Source organism: Netta rufina (genome assembly GCF_964035555.1).
Source record: "Netta rufina genome assembly, chromosome: 7".
NCBI lineage: Eukaryota > Metazoa > Chordata > Aves > Anseriformes > Anatidae > Netta > Netta rufina.
The window spans coordinates 18,490,570-18,507,428 of NC_140130.1; the positions used below are offsets into that span (position 1 = coordinate 18,490,570).

The following is a 16,859-nucleotide window of genomic DNA, read 5'->3' on the forward strand; positions in this document are numbered from 1 at the left end:
CACAGCCTCACAAACTTGTTTGAGTAGCATTTTATTGCTGAGGAAAGCTTGTGCAATGGGTAAATAGTGTCATTCCCTGTGTATTTATTTACTTTTCACATTACAAGCCTTCGTACAGCATGTAACTGCCTCTGACCTGAGAAGGGCAGGGTCAGATTTTTTCTTCTAATCCTGGACAAGGAAGATGTGGACTTGAAAGTCAGGATTATAGAGCTATGGCAAGGGGTAGTCACATCAATGTACCCCAATGCCTGGCTGAAGGGAAGGAGCTAGTAACAAAGACGAAAGGGGATATTATCCCCCATGCAGAGTGGGAAAGGGAGCTGGGAAGGACAGGTGGTGCCAGGTGATCATGGCAGCCTCCCAGAAGCCCTCTGGTAGAGTCCAGGCATTCCTGTGGTGGAGATTTCCAAACACATACAGCCCCAATTAACTCTGTGCGGTTGGTTCCCCAAGCCCGCTGAAAATCTCAGCTCAGGGGTTGCAGCCATGGCTAAGCAGCAGTTCCAAATGCCTATGCAGAAACAGCATCCAGTAGATAGCACATGCTGCTACAACACTTGAACTGTCCTAGATAAAAAGTGAATAGTTCTGCTGAGGAAGGAAGCTTCTTGCAGGAAAGTAAGAGAAGTCGTCAAAACCACCCATTCTTAAAGCCAAAATCAGGAGATTGGAATATATCCCTGATAAGCCCTGCGATGGCCACATTGGCCACCCAGAAGAAGGTATCAGTGCCCTGTGGACACTGGGGTTCATCCAGAAAGGGAAAGCAGAGAATTTGGACCGCAGTTCCCATGACCTATTGCAGCCGCGCAGAAGCTGGAAAATAATGAATTTTGAATTCCTTCAGACTCTTTCAAAATTGTCCCATGTTATCCTTCCTGAGGATACGAGCCTGAATTTTCGCATGGTGATCCTGTCTCAAGCAAATGTGGTTTCTGGCTGCAATTATGATTTCAGTGCACAAATTAACTCACATTAAAATATGATAGTGTTAACTTTATGCAGCTAATGTGCCTTAGTTTTTGCATTGATGTTTAGCTTGACTGAAGGAAAATGCAGCCCTAACAAAGGGCCTTCCACTCAGTTTGGGATCAGAACTTCGCAAATCCAGAATCACACATGACTTTTATTCTCAGATGTGTTTTGATCCAACTTTCTACCACATTTGTCATGTTTAGGATACTGCATTGAGTTAAGTGATGAAGTAAAAATATTATTAAATCCCTAGGGTAACCTCATAACCAGCAAACACAGTTAATCTATTTCTATAGATTTCCACAGACTTCTATATCACACTCTAGCAAATTGTTCCATGTCATGATCTGATAAGCCATATGAAAAGGAGCTGAAGATACACGGAGTCATTGGAGTTTGCTTCTCTGTCCCACTGCCCTCCACTACCCTTTTGACTAGTCTTTTGTGGCATAACTAAGTAATCTTTTTCCTTTCCTTTGCAGGCATATCCAGAGCTTCTGCAGCCAAACAGAACAGATACAACCTTTTTTAGAAGATAAAACCTTTTTAGAAGACCCAGACTGTATTTGATTATCGCCTTTTTGGATAAACATTTTGGGGTCCAGGATGAATAAGACAAGGTCTGTTCATGATGGTTTTCCTTTCCTGAACAGTAAGAACTTGAGCTCAAACCGAAGCTTCCCCTCACACCTTTCTAATCAGTGCAGGAATGTCACTGACCTCACTGTTTTTCTGGCCACCTCTTATAGCTTGGAGACAGTCCTAGGCATCGTGGGAAACATCTGCCTGATTGCTGTCATAGCCAGGCAGAAGGAAAAGACCAACGTCACCAACATCCTAATTTCCAACTTAATAATTTCAGACTTGTTTATGTGTCTTGTCTGCCTGCCTTCCACCATTGTTTACACCATGATGGACTACTGGATATTTGGGGAGGTCATGTGTAAAATGACCTCTTTCACTCAGTGCACATCTGTGACAGTGTCAATACTTTCCCTTGTCCTTATTGCTCTGGAAAGACACCAGCTCATCATAAACCCAACTGGCTGGAGGCCAAGTATCTCCCAAGCCTACCTAGGAATTGGAGTCATTTGGACTTTAGCATGTCTCATGTCCTTGCCCTTTTTGACCACGTCTGTCTTGTCTAATGATGTGTACCAGCAACTTTCACACATCATGAATTTTTCCAATGACAAGGCCATATGCATTGACTCGTGGCCTTCTGAGCAACACAGACTTATCTACACCACCACCTTACTACTCCTGCAATACTGTATCCCACTGTTCTTCATTATACTTTGCTACCTGCGTATCTACTTACGCCTACAGAAAAGAAAAGACATGTTTGAGAAGAGCGAATACAGCAACCGAGCAGTTCAGCTGAGAAGGATAAATATTTTGTTAGCATCCATGGTTGCTGCTTTTGCTGTTTGCTGGTTACCACTGCATGTGTTCAACACCATTGTGGACTGGAATTACAAAATCATTTCACCTTGCCATCACAATCTGATCTTCTCATTGTGCCACCTGGTAGCCATGGCTTCCACCTGTGTCAACCCCGTTATCTATGGTTTCCTAAACAGCAACTTCAAAAAAGAAGTGAAGTCACTGATTCTGAGCTGCCAGCATAATTCAGTAACTGCATCCATGGAAGAATACGATCATTTACCTTTATCCACCATGCAGACTGAAATCTCCAAGGGCTCACTGATGTTGAACTGCAGACATAATTCTATTTAGCTAGCAGAAAACATTTCAGAGGGTTGCATTGACACCACACACCAACAATACCTGTGAGTATAAAAAGCAACTGATGATGCTATAGCTGGGATGAAAACAGGAGCCCACTGCTGCCTGATTTTTGGAAGAACAGGCAAAGGATGTTCATAAACGTATACAGTAGTTCCTGTGATGCCCAAGCTGTTCACATCATTGAGGCGGTACAGACGTTGAGAAGACTGGGCTGATGTATAGCAGGCTGCTCTACCAGCTCAGTAACTAAGCTGCGGCTGCACATAAACTGACGTGGGGTTCATCAGCTAAGCTCACATCTCCACCACGGCCGAGACAGAATCTCAGGCTTCCAATATCAGTTCTACAGGCTGCCAAAAGCCGCATTAGTGAAGGCTTCATTTTTCAGTATTAGTAAGATTTTTATGCACTGATGACACACCAGTGGAACAGAGATATGTAAATATATACATTTTTGTGCTTTACCAACTCTGACAGCTTGTTAGGTAACAGTAATGTATCAACAGATCTAGTTCACATCAAGCTGGATGCCTGGAACTTCTCTCTCTCATCATACAGGCCTGGGAATAGCCACTTGGCAATACCAAGTAGGGACACAGAACAACAATCCTATTACATAAAGAAGAAAGTTACTTATAGAGGAATAGTGGCAAACAAAAACATTACTCTGTGGATTAAACTCCTGAAGCACATAGACATGATGCAGAGCACTATTTTTAAGCAAATGAAAAACAGTTGCAGATCTATGTGGAAACATATCTGGTTGATTTTGCAATTCCTGCTGCTGCCAGTCACAGAGCTCCACAATGCTAAAAGTACACGCCATGATGATAAGAAGTGGCTGGATTACTGGAACTGTTCCAGACCTCGATAGCAAGATCTCAATTCTGCTTCAGAAACATAATACTAATTAGCTCTTTGGTACTTTAACTGCAGGGTGTCTCATTCAGAAAGTCTGAATGATCATGGAAAACTGTTTGTGGAAGCCCTGTATTTTCTGAGTGCATACACTCCCAAAGAAATAAGCATACACATGGAGGTTTTCTGTTGCCTGTTAAAATAAAACCAGATATCAGACACCCGTCCCACTTGCTGGCATCAGCAACAAAGATAGAACTGAAGCTCCGACAAATCAATAGAAGGTCAGTAAAAATAGCACAAGGTGGAATCCAGGTCAGGTGGAAACACAAATCTTAAAGCCAAGCTACATGTAAATAAATAGTATTGTCTATTTTGTCTAATTGCTCTACTGAAGCGAGGGTCATGCTTTTTAAGATGTGTGGTATTTTTAGTCTTTGTCCACAAACTGTCTCAGTAACTGCTGAGAAACCAAGAAGTAGTTATGCCCAAGAAACCCATGCTGAGGAACAAAAATGAAATAAAAATATATATATATAAATAAATTAGAAGGCAACTGTATAAAAGGATATCAACATGTTAATTTAAGGTGCTGTAGGCTAATAGTAAAGAAATAGGGAACTATATTCTGTCCTGTGTTGTTAAACTAACTTTAGCAGAAGACTGGCTAAGTGACCAACTGAGGTCACTTCTAACACAAATTATGTTACTCTAAGTAGTCATTACTTATTGTAGTCAATGGGATTGCGCGGAATTGAAGCTATCTAATGTACAGTTATGCAGAAAGCTTCCCTTAGGTGGAAGCTCTCCAATTAGATGACTGGTAAACAATTAGGTGAGCTTCCCATGCTGTGGTCTGACAAGCAATATGGACAAAGCATCTGAAAACAAGATCAAACTCTTACGCTGTGGGGTAGCAAGAGCTTTCAACAAAGATGAATTCATATCTGCAACTGGCAGAGATAGCAAGTAATCCTTTGCCATGAGCTGGGACACAGAAATTGGTGGCAAAGCTTCAGGTTTGGACATTGAATTCTTGCACGCAGAGTCTTAAGGAAGAAGCTGGTCTGACACAGCCACCCTTCTAATTCTGGGCAGGACCTGTATATCTCAGTAAGAGTTTTTGTGTGATTTCCTTCTGCATCTTCTTCAGTTATCTGGCAAGACGGTTGCTCCTTTCACATGGACTTCTGCTTTCTTTTGTATTGTATTTTTTGTTGTTACTTGTTGCAGTATGAGAAGTAGTTTCTCTTGATTTCTTTGTATTCAGTGTCATTTCTAGAGTGGACATTGATCCCATTAGAAACACAGAACAAGAGGACTCATTTTTATCTCAACCACCGTTTGAAGTTTCCTACTATAACTGAAACCAGAGCTGACATAACCATGCAATGCTGAGTAGTAAAAATATATTAATTTCTCCTAATAGATTTTATTTATACCAAAACTGTATTGTATTATTCGAGAGCTTAAATACTGATTAAATTTTGTGGTGTTTTTATATTCAGGGTCCATTTCACCCAATTACTCAAGTAATTCTGCCTGTTTCCTGCTCTTTTTTGTAATTTCAACATTTAATTAAGTAATGTGCATGTCAAGTTATAGTAAGACTACCCTGCTAAACGTGAACATAGAAGATTAGCTGACTTATAGTCTTAAATGTACAGCTTTTCAAGCACCACTCTGAAATGGAAACACAATTACCCTAAGGTTTTTTAATTCCATGAGTATGTCTTTGGCGCTAGTTCTAAGTGAAAACTTTTTGATAGAAAACTTGCATAGCTCTTACGGCAGGTCTCTGACATACCATATTTTCATTGTTCATAAAGTGACAGTTCTTCCTGCAATGGCAAGAAGTATCTGACTCTTTCTTAAACTGTGATTTATGTAGCCATTTGTACACGGTCACAAGTATGCAGAGCAAGCAGATCCAATTTTACATTAACCCATACTGACACAAACAGGAATGTATCTTTCTCTAGTGAAGAAGGGAAGTGTCAAGCTTGGAGTCAAGTACCGTTTACTGCTAATGGACCTTGGGCTGGATAAACTAAAGGGTTTAGACGTTAAAACCCACTAAACTCCACTCAAACATCTAAGCACAAAATGCAGAGCCTGAAAATTCCCAGTCAGCTGCTGCCTATTCATCCCGAGGCACATGCTTCCACATCTAAAATTCCCTAGGTAACTAAACATAAAGTAAATCCAGAAGAAAACAAACAAACAAACAAACAAACACCTAAGTTCCAAGGGGCTAACCATATCTGCCACATATAAGCTCTATCTTCATTTACATGCTGGGCAACATGCTGTCACAATTAGCCCTAACAGGAAAGGTGCCTTTATCACCACATCTTCATTCTGCATGGACATAATGGTGCAAAGATTGTAGCTGTGCACAAAGCAGTAGAAAATATTACACTGTTATCTTTCACAAAGAGCTCTAGCAACTGTTCTCTGTCCCCTCTGAAGGCAAAGGCACCAGACTGGATGTAACTATTCCTGCATGGCTCTTGAAAGAGCCTTTTCATTTGTTGCTTTGAGGCTTTAACACAACCAAGAAGGGATCTGTTTCTTTAGTCATGGAAGAGGGTAACAGGACACAAATAGATTACATACATTTTACTCACTTGTAAATAACTAGTAACTTGATTTAAGGATCAAGCACTTCTGTGTTCCTTGTACTATGGCAGTTTTTTAGTATGCTCTTTAAAAAGTCATGCTACTGAGTTACAAAGATGATGTTGGGGAAACGTGCTGGAGCTATGTAAAGTTCGTACACTTCGAAGACTTTTCCCAGATTTTCTGTTTGTTTGTTTTTAAAAAAAATGCTTTTTACGTTCCTGCCTCTTGTGACATGCTGTAAAGAGATAGTAAGATTTTTCAGAGCAAGAAAACAACTTATTGGTGTAATATAAGTGGCACACTTTGGGAAATCTTGTAATAACTAATAAAATAATATTACCTCTGTTACTTTGTCTCTGCTTCTACAAAATAGCATAATACTAATCATAATATGAAGCATATAATGTTTGGTTCTCAAATAGTGTTTTTCAAGAGAAAAAAGTTAAACATAATCAGTGACTCATACAGTTTATTACATACACACACAAGGGAAAAAAGTATGATAGCGTTACCTGTTACATGCCTGGGTTATTGATATATGGCATAAAATGATAGCAGCAGCAGTTGGTAACGATGTCACTAAGGGTAGACACTGCAGGTCTGCTATTTTCAAATGCAGTTGTACACAACCATACAAACTGTTGCAGTCTAACACAGCTTATGGTAAATTAAGACATCGCATCCTAAGAACCCATTAAGGGATGCTTTTGCTTTGACCTATGTGTCTTCTCACACTTCAACCTGATATTTCTTTTATAGGCTATTATCTTCTAAATTTCTAGTCCATGGAATACTGGCTGATATTCAGAATGTATTGAACATTGATTTCAATAGAAATTGTTGCCTAGCATCATGAGTAACCTGAGTTTAAATTTTATGAACAGCAGCATCCACAGAGCTTTTATGACCTTCCCTCACTATCGCAGTTTGCTTAACAAAGTCACTTCTTTGAACTCAGGAAGTCATAAGTAGAATAAGCCTGAGATTTATACTTTTGTATAATGCCTTTTCCTGCCAGACAATGCTCATTAGGCCTTAGTCAGAATTGTTTTGTTATCCTTCCAATAAATGCTTAGTAAACATGAAGCCCAGTAGCAGCATAGAGATTATATGATGGAAAGCCAGGATGAAATTGAACACCAGTGGTTTCTTTATTTAGATCTTAAATTGATGAGACTCTACTCCACTTTTGTAAGAATCATTCAGTTATAGAGTGCTGTAGTATTCATCCCATATACATGAAAATACTTGGTCCAGTAGCAACTATAGTACAGATTATCAGCCGTAGTACTGAAAAGAGATTTAGTCATGGTACACGAAAAATATGGCACTGCATTTTTTTTCTACTAATTGGCAAAATATGGTGGGTTATATTAGACATGGTGACATAATAATAACAGTAAATGTTTTCTGTAGAATATCACAGGTGCAAGTGCAGCTTCATTTTATTAGGCTCAAGATGCAACCCTGGCAGTAGAAAGATAATTTTTTTTTAATTGCAAGCTATGCTGACATTCAGAACATGAAATTTGCACATTACCCCCTAAAAATAGGGCTTTGTTTTATCTTTAAGGCCTTTCTCAGGTAAAAATCTCTGTCTTTTGAATACTATAATTGTAGCTCATAAATTGTTGTGTCCTCTCTCCGGACTATGGGAGTATAAAGCCTCCTTGTCAACAGCTAGCAGGCAACCACTACTTCATCATTCATAAATATTTGTCTTGAATCTATTTTATTACAGCAGGACTACAAGTAGAATGCATTTATCCTGTGTTATGCTCATAGTGAGTTGGAGCCACTGATTCATCTGCTTGATAAGCTGATCTCATGGCTAAAAATAATTATGTGTACCAAGTATTTATTTCATTTCAATGCAGACATTAGAAGTGGTCCTGATGTTCTAAAGACCAATTTCTGAAAAACACTGCATTCACAGCAGAGAAGACAGCTGAAAAATACTGGAAGGTTCTGGTCTCCTCAGCACATATGTTAAACTCACAGCAAATATAGTCAAGTATAGGGTTTTGTTAAAAAAAATAATTGCAAAATGCACAGACTGCTTCTGAACCATAATGTGGATATACTGTCTGCCCTGTGTTTTTGGGAAGGCTCATGGGATTCAAAGGCCGCAGACGCTGGCTGGCACTGCAGATAATACTTTTAAAGCTGATGAAGTCATCTAACCACACCATTCCCATTTAAAATTCAGCATGTATCTAACTTCATTTGTCAGAAATACAGCTAAACTACTGCAGATTGTAAAGTGTCCTTTCCCAATAATCCGCATTTTCACAAGCCATCACAGAAGTCCCACATGGAACAATGCACACAGGCATGCATAGCTTCACATCAAGCAAGTTAATTGTCACTAGCAAACCAAAATGGATTGTTAAATCTACAAACTGCTAATATAGCTCCTCTATCTCAGAAATAGCCCATGAATATAGATATTAATAGGATGAATGTATTCCCCATGCATTGCAAAGGCAAACTTCACAGCAGTTTAATTGCATTCTCTGAGTTGCTTACAGACTTCTGGGCAAAGAAGTACTAGTAAAGAGCATCTTACTATTTGTGAGAAGGAGTCATGGAACTATTTGGCTGAAACAAGAGGAAATATTCTACCTGTACTCAGAGCAAAAGGCAATATATTTGCTAACAAAAATCTTAATCCAGTATATGCTCAATTATTTGTACTGCAAAATGAATGAACAATCCAGATTTGCAAATGCTAACCTTTAAGTGAGGACAATGGCAGGCTTTACAGTTCAAGACATTGTCACTGATCTGTTTTCCACAAAACACAAATAGTTAGAACAACAATATGCAAAGCATTCCAGGATTAATGTATATAATTACCACATTATTTCTCAGGATCTGGGGGCATGGAATAATAAATGTACACTATACATATTTTAAAATCATTCATAAAAGAATCCGCATCGAAGACTGTAGAGCACACATGAAAGCACTATTGTGACTGGTCTATAATTAAGTGGTATGATTTTGTGCAATACAGACCAGATATTAAGCTTCTCTTAAGTATAATATAGAAGGGACATACTTTTATTTCAACTATCTGAACTCAATATCACTTTTTACAAACAGAGTTCACATGAAAGCGGTAGTAGCAGGCATCTATGTGTACAAAGAATATCTGAGCATAAAGAACAGATTTAAGATGTTATCATTAAGACTTGTATCTAGGAGATTACGTAAAGTCTTTATTAGTTTTTTAGACCTGGAAACAAATTAATTGATGCTGTTGCTATGATTCAGCCATCAGCTAGACTGATTGTACTCATTTTTGTCTGAGTAGTCTGTTATTATATTTAGGGAATGAAAATAAGCAGTGTGATGCTTATTCTAAGTGTGTTACTCAGTGGCAATCCCCCCATTTTATACTAAGGAGCAAAATATGTTTAATATTTCCTTTTATAGCTAACTATAAGTTAATAAGAGGTATAAGGCCACTAAGTAGTACCAACACCCAAGAATACCTACTCTTTATCAAACTTTTTTTTTTTTTTTTAATAACAGTTTTAATACCTATCAAGGAAAACACCATCAAGTGTTTTAACAGAGGTTTACAAATCACTTCCCTATTAGAAAAGAACCCTTATGTTGAATCCTGTGCTGTGTGTATTAATTGTTAATAACTACCAAAAACACCTGCCCACAATGAGTTCCAAGCCCCTCTGTGCCATCATGATACACAGAAATTAAGTGTAAATGGCTACAGAGAACTCAATTTCCAGCTGCAGGAACACATGAACTCAGACAGGACTAGACATTTTCCTACATGCCACAAGCACACACACAGAGATGCACATGCATTCAGAGCTGCAGACACAGCTCCAGAGCTCTTGCTCTTCACCATATGAAAGAAATATCAATGATGTGCAGGTAATTAACTCCCAGGAAGAGAATGAACTATCAAATTAAATATGTTAGTGAGGAGCTGTTGACTCCCTTGAGGGTAGAGAAACCTTGCAGAGAGATCTTGACAAATGGGAGGGCTGGGCAATCACCAACATTATGGAACTTAACAAGTACCAGATTCTGTATGTGGACAGGACAACCATGGCTGTACATACAGACTAGGGGATGAGAGGCTGGAGAGCAGCCCCACAGAAAGCTGTCTGGGGTTTGAACAGGAGTCACAAGTGTGCCCTGGCAGCCACAAGGGCCATCTGTTCACTGGGGTGTACCAGGCTCAGCGTGGCCTGCCAGCTAAGGGGAGGGATTGTCTGCCGCTGCACTGGGCGGCCTCACCTTAAGCACTGTGTGCAGTTTTGGGCACCACAGTGTAAGGACATAAAACTATTAGAGAGCGTCCAAAGGAGGGCTACAAAGATGGTGAAGGGTCCAGAGAGCAAGATGTATGAGGGACAGCTGAGGTTACTTGATCTGTTCAGCGCAGAGCAGAGCAGGCTGAGGGGAGGCCTCATGGCGGCCTGCAGCTCCCTCATGAGGGGAGTGGAGGGGCAGGCGCTAAGCTCTGCTCTCTGGGGACAGCGACAGGACCCGAGGGAACGGCATGGAGCTGGGACAGGGGAGGGTCAGGCTGGGGGTTAGGGAAAGGCTCTGCACCCAGAGGGTGGTCGGGCACTGGGACAGGCTCTCCAATGGAGTAGTCATGGCATCAAACCTGCCACGACTTATTAATAAGCCAGCTTCTACCTTAAACATGCATCAACCTCTGAAAACTGCAGCCCCAGCATCTTCAGTGAAGAAGAGGCACACACGGATTAAGAGGACTGAAAAGAAGATGAGGCTGTACAAGGTGACCCAAATAAGGATGGGCAGTCACACAATTAGAACATTCATCCTTCTCGGGGAGTCTCTTGATTTTGTAATTAACTTAGTTTGAATGAGTTTACTTCTTGCAGGCTCTGTACTGCTAATGAGGCATCCAGCCCCTGAGGAACACATACCTGCACAGACCTTGCAGGATATACTTTAATGCAATTTTAATTCTTACTTGGTTAACTGTTAGACCTCCTCAGATGCACTGAAAAAAGAATACCTGGTTCTGCCTGCCCATATATGAAAAGCACCCAAGAGGTACAGTCAGATGAAGACAGAGACCTGAGTTTTTAAATTAATTAGTATCAGGTAACAGCCATTCCTACTTTCAGTGAGACAGGGTAGGTCAGTATACAGTTTTCCAATATGTTGGATTCAGGGATTATACTGGTCTCTTTCCAGCTTTCTCCCCATCCACTCATTCATCACTCTGTGAGACAAGACATGACAGTACCTCCCAGGAAAGCTGGCAAGTGGACAGCTGGACTGATAGGCAATTAAAAATAACATTAAAAAAAAAAAAAAAAATTCTAAAAAAAGGAAAATATCTATTTTGAACCTTGTTTTATCACTGATCCAGCTAATACTTTAATAGTTGTATTACCAAAACTAGAGACAGTGACCTTGCAGCGTGGGAACAAGCAGAGGAGGGAGAATGTTAGGAACTGGAATTTTAAGACAGCTTCGCCAGTGAAGTCAGCCTTGTGTCTTGCTAAACACTCAGTCTGGGGGTTTGTTCCTCACCTGTCCTGAGGGAAGCATGGCCAGAACCATGCTTCATAGAACTGCATTGGCTAGTCCACAGGCCAAAACAGGGTCTTCAGCCTGATGGCAGAAGATAGTCCATTCAAACTTCCTGAAATCTATGTCTAACTTGCATAATCCTGCTTCTTTACAGCAGCAGGGTTTCCTTGATAGTCATATCTCACTCAATACTGAATGTACAACCACAATAAGATTAATTTCAAAAGCTAAGCTAGAATAAGAAAGGAGGTTTTCTATCCTGAGGTATGGATGAAGGTTCAGTGACCAATAGTTTCAGTCAGAATCTCTGAACAACTCCATGTTTAAGACCTGTTACTTGTGTCTTTACTCCAGATTCACATGAAAAGCTTCACAATTAAAACATGGTATTTTCCACTTTGCTATTAATATTTGTCAACAATTTTTATTTTTATTTTTATTTTTTTTCCTTCTTGTTGGGCACAGGATGAGTTCCTGAGCCTCATTTGCCACAGTATTCTGCTATAAGGACATGGCAGCTGCCAGCAGTAGTGAATGTGGTGTTGGGTACTTTTCACAAGAAGACAATCTTCCTCATCTTCTGCAACAATAAGGAGATTATCCCTGCAGCTGCATGTGCTGTGCTACAACCCAAAACTTTAGGAAATTGACTAGATGCATCAGACCAGCAAAATGTCAGCTTATTTTTTCCTCTGCTGGGGTCTTATTTTTTAAAAGCAAAATTTTTCCTAAGCTGCCCTGATTAGATAGTACTAATGTCATTAAGCTAAATTGGTTCCTTGGGAGATGTCCCAATTAAATGGCTATCCTAATTAAGCACATCCTGATTAAGCAGAAGATCCTATAATTATAATAATAGCGTGTAATAAAAACTGGCCCATAGTTTTGTTCAGACAGAAAGCATTTTGCAAGCCTTATTTACAGGAACCACTTTATCCAGAATTGAAACACAACCAGCTCTTGGGTGAAATGCTACATCTGCTTAACAACGTTCAGTAGAACTAAACAGTCTTTCAGGGCAGGAAATGAACAATTCTGCACCATACTGACAACACAGAGAATATTATGATAAGGCAGAAGGCACTTAGCCAACAGTTGGGACTAAGTATTTTGGCTATTCTCAGCAAAATTGTAGCAGTATTTATGAATGCTGCATATGACCACAAGCGCACCCAGAAGTGGCATCTATAGAAGCCTCTACCGTAAAAGTTTAAGTTCCATATTAAATGGAGGACAAGTGCCTCATGTTGAACTTTTGGTTTACAAATATCCAAAAAAAAGATATCCTGTTCCTGTGTTAATACCATGGACTTTTCTCTGCTTACAATACTGAAAGAGCAATACAAGAAGCCAGGTACAGTCTGGTAATAAGTACAAATGTGAAAATACTAGCAAGTCCATTTTCACCAATGAGCTGTAAATCCAAGATCCCAACCCTCTATAGTTATTGTAAATGTATGTTTTTTGACTGCTACTGTACCAAGGAGAATTTCTACTGTGTATTTTCAATGCTGTTCATGATCCAGCTTGCATAGTTGTATTTTGCTGGCACACAGCTCTGTTATGGACAACCTCATTTCTTAGTTTGTCCTACATAACACTACAGGGATGTTAAGTGACCCTTAGTAAGTAATGAGAGCCAGACAAACAAATCTGAACAAACATTCGTAGTTATTAAAATTACTTTTTTGGCCTCAGTAACAAAAGAGCAGAAACAAACAGTCAATACCAAGCTCAAAGGCTCAGAACTGTTAGCTGATGAAGACTGAATTAATGTAGACATGAACAGCCATCAGCTGGTAAATTATCGGAAAACAGGAAAATTAGAAAAGACTACAACAAATCAAGGAGTATCTCCAACAACTCTCTACAACTCTCCTAACTGGACTGCCATTATCATGTCTGAGCATCTCAATGCTCAAGCGATTCTGCCATATCCCTTTATGCAAGAGCAGTTCCAGTGCTTCAGCTAGGTTCTGAAGCTGTAATCGTGTGGGCCTGGAGGCTTAAAGCTAGCACCATAACTATGAGAAGCAGAGTCTGACCACTCTGTGGACTGGTGAGCACACAAGGTGCCTTGAGGTGCTGCAGACCACAACACCAAGCTAGAGAACTGAAGCCATCTCCTCAGATAAGATCAGTACAATGCAATTCCCAGAGAACAATTCTTCAATTCCTTGTTCATGCTGTACCAAGCTTGCTGTTGGTCTCCCGCAAAAAAAAAAAAAAAAAAAAAAAACAACAACAACAACAAAAAAACTTTCTTTACACATAGCAATATGCAATAGCAATATGCATCCTGTATACATAGCATAGATAGATTTAGAGTGTTCTTGAAGTACTGCAGAAACATGCTTTCCTCAGAGCACTTTCTTTGTATGTGGGAAAACAAAGATCTTGCAGTAGTTTACACTAACTCTTGACCCATCCATACCCTTTTAATATCCTCAGAAACGCCAGCCATTTGGATTGTCATTAACCAGAAGGGGCTTAGAAGTCAAAAATCCCCAGGAGACTTCTCAGCACAAATGGCCCTGACACAGATCAGACAAGAACAACAATACCCTGAATCTGTGTAGCATCCTGGAGGGGAAAACAACAACAGTATTTGTCCCACAAGCACGTAAATGTTGTACACCATTTTATTGCCATAAATAAATACAAATAGAAACCCCAGAATAAGATGCAAGGACTGCTGTCCAGTATGGAAAATGCAGAAACTAAAGAAATGTATGTATCTCCTGATCCAAAAACAAAGTAAGGCTTTTACTTTATTTCTCATCATGAATAGCAGTGCGGCACAGATTAACCATCTCATTTTTTTGCCTATTATGATAGCCAGAAATTACCACAAGAGAAGTGGTCTGGAAACTCGTACAAAACTAACCTAGCATTGCTCAGAAGAGAGAAGAATCTGACCGTCTACATCCCTCAGCAATAAAAGAGCTGGCACATGAAACATGCGTAGATCCTTTCCAAACCAGGGACACAAACAATTCAAATATTTATAAAATTAGCTTCAGTGTTATATAGCATTTCTAAGCAAGTATTGAAGAAAAGTAAAGTTTGATCCTGGAGGTGAAGAGGCAAAAACGTAACACAAATTTACCACAGGGAACACATGCCAAATTAACTGGCATGCCTAATCGATATTACTAACCTTATTAGGACAGAGTGGCAAATTTAGTGTCTTTGCAAGTACATGAAGCATTATATAGGGTTTCACAGGAGAAACGACTAATAGGAATATGGAGAAAGATGAGAATTTAAGTAAAAAATAAAGCAAACAAATCCCTATACTGTACAACTATTAAGGACAGTTCAAGATGCCGGGGGTTATGTAGAAATAAAACTACAGGCTGGACACACACCCCCACAGGAGTGATCTTTTGGATGAACCTTATTTAAGATTTTCTACTGTGACTGTGACATTAGACCTGGGAAAGTGTAAGTAAGCCCTGCTGATGACAGTTAGGTTAGAGACATCAGCAACATGGAAAAGGATAGGGCAATACTGAGAAAAGGCACAACTGATAACACCGTGAAACTTAATGGAAAGTGCAAAGCCTAAACAAAGATCCTAGAGCTGTTTTTAAGTAAGTTGTGTGAAGGAGGGCAGAAGGCTCAGCAGCCAGACCTTGCCAAGGGTATGAGGAAAACACTGCCATCCCAGCGTTACTGTGGGGTCATGACACAAGGCAGCTGTGAGAATTGCAAATGCAATTTGAAGATACATAAAGCAAAAAATGTGAAATAGTTGACAAAAATGGCATTGTGCTAGGACTTTATGCAAAATGCAGTACACAGTTGTTGACACTGAAGAAAGAGCTACAGAAACCAGTACAAGCTGCAAAGTAATATCACTAAAATCAGAGAAACAGCAATTCTGTGTAGCAAAAAGAGGCTAAAAGAGTTTACAGTCCTGTGCTCTGCTGCCCAGTGGTTGGGATATCAGACTGACTGGCACAGTCTCACTGTCAGCCCTGCCTTCCTTCAACCCAGCCTGACAAGTCACTAAAAGCTCCATACCTTCCTATGTCTTTCTAATATGTACAGACAATAAATACATTAATTTTGCAGAAGCCACCTGTGGCCAGTCTTCCCCAGAACAGCAATGGCTTGGGATATCCTCCTTTTTAAGGAGATAGTGTAAGTCTTTTAGCAGTTCTCAACAGCAGCACAATAACCACTCTCTTTTCACTCCTAGTAAGGGCAGATTTTTCTTCAGAGTAAATTCCTTTAGATAGAACCATACGAAGTCTCCAGACCATCAGATGAATATTGCTATATGCAACCAGTGTCTGAGAACAGGACTTTGAAATAAAAACATTAAAAAAAAAAAAACGATTTAGTTATATCTCCAACAATAATTACTTTATTGGGAAATACACTAAACTTCTGTAGTAAAGACTATACTAGCTTCCTGCTTCTTTTCAGACTCACCTTCCTCAACAACTCAACTAAGAAGCCAAAGCCCAGCCCCTGAAATAGCACAAATAAAGGGCAAATCTTCTGGGACCTTCCCTAGCAATTACTACTCAAGCTTAATTATCTTAGATTGGAGTTACACAAAGTTTGATTTTTCTCACCTCTCCATGGCCTGAGGTCTCAGATGATGATTTTATACCCAGGTCTTCCCAATAAATTGAAATTAATATGCTTCCTGATTTTATGACTGTTTTCTACATTAAAAAAGTAGTAAAAAATGCACCATACTTTAAAAGCTACTTTCTGCAAAGCGTGAGGCATTTTTGGAAGCATGAAGAAAGCTTCACAACAGTCTTGAAAGCAGGGCTAAGGTTATGATAGATGAAGTGGCAGCTACCCCAGTAGGGGAGGCTGGAAGAGTATTTTATTTTCCAAAGCCTATTTCCAGGCACTCAGAACTTGCCCAGCCTTTGGGAATTAACATTTGGCTGAATTAAAGGCAGAGCTTCAGCTGCTGTAAAGCAGCAGAGCACCACCAGAGCCAGTGAAACACATTTCACTCCTGTTAAGTGGAAATGGCCTCTGCAGCTCTGCAATGTCATTTCCACAGGGGGAAGCAGGCTCGAGCTCAGATACTGGTTAGGCCCAGACCTAACCAGTTTTTG

The 16,859-nt window shown here is 39.8% G+C and overlaps 1 protein-coding gene across 1 annotated transcript; it reads left to right on the forward strand.

The window, feature by feature from the left end:
* Nucleotides 1-1,584: 1,584 nt before the first annotated feature.
* On the forward strand, nt 1,585-2,718 carry NPY4R2 (neuropeptide Y receptor Y4-2; the record flags this gene model as incomplete). The annotated part of the gene is made up of 1 exon (XM_084290233.1): nt 1,585-2,718. The coding sequence occupies one exon, from the start codon at nt 1,585-1,587 to the stop codon at nt 2,716-2,718; it is 1,134 nt and encodes a 377-aa protein (XP_084146359.1).
* Nucleotides 2,719-16,859: the final 14,141 nt, after the last annotated feature.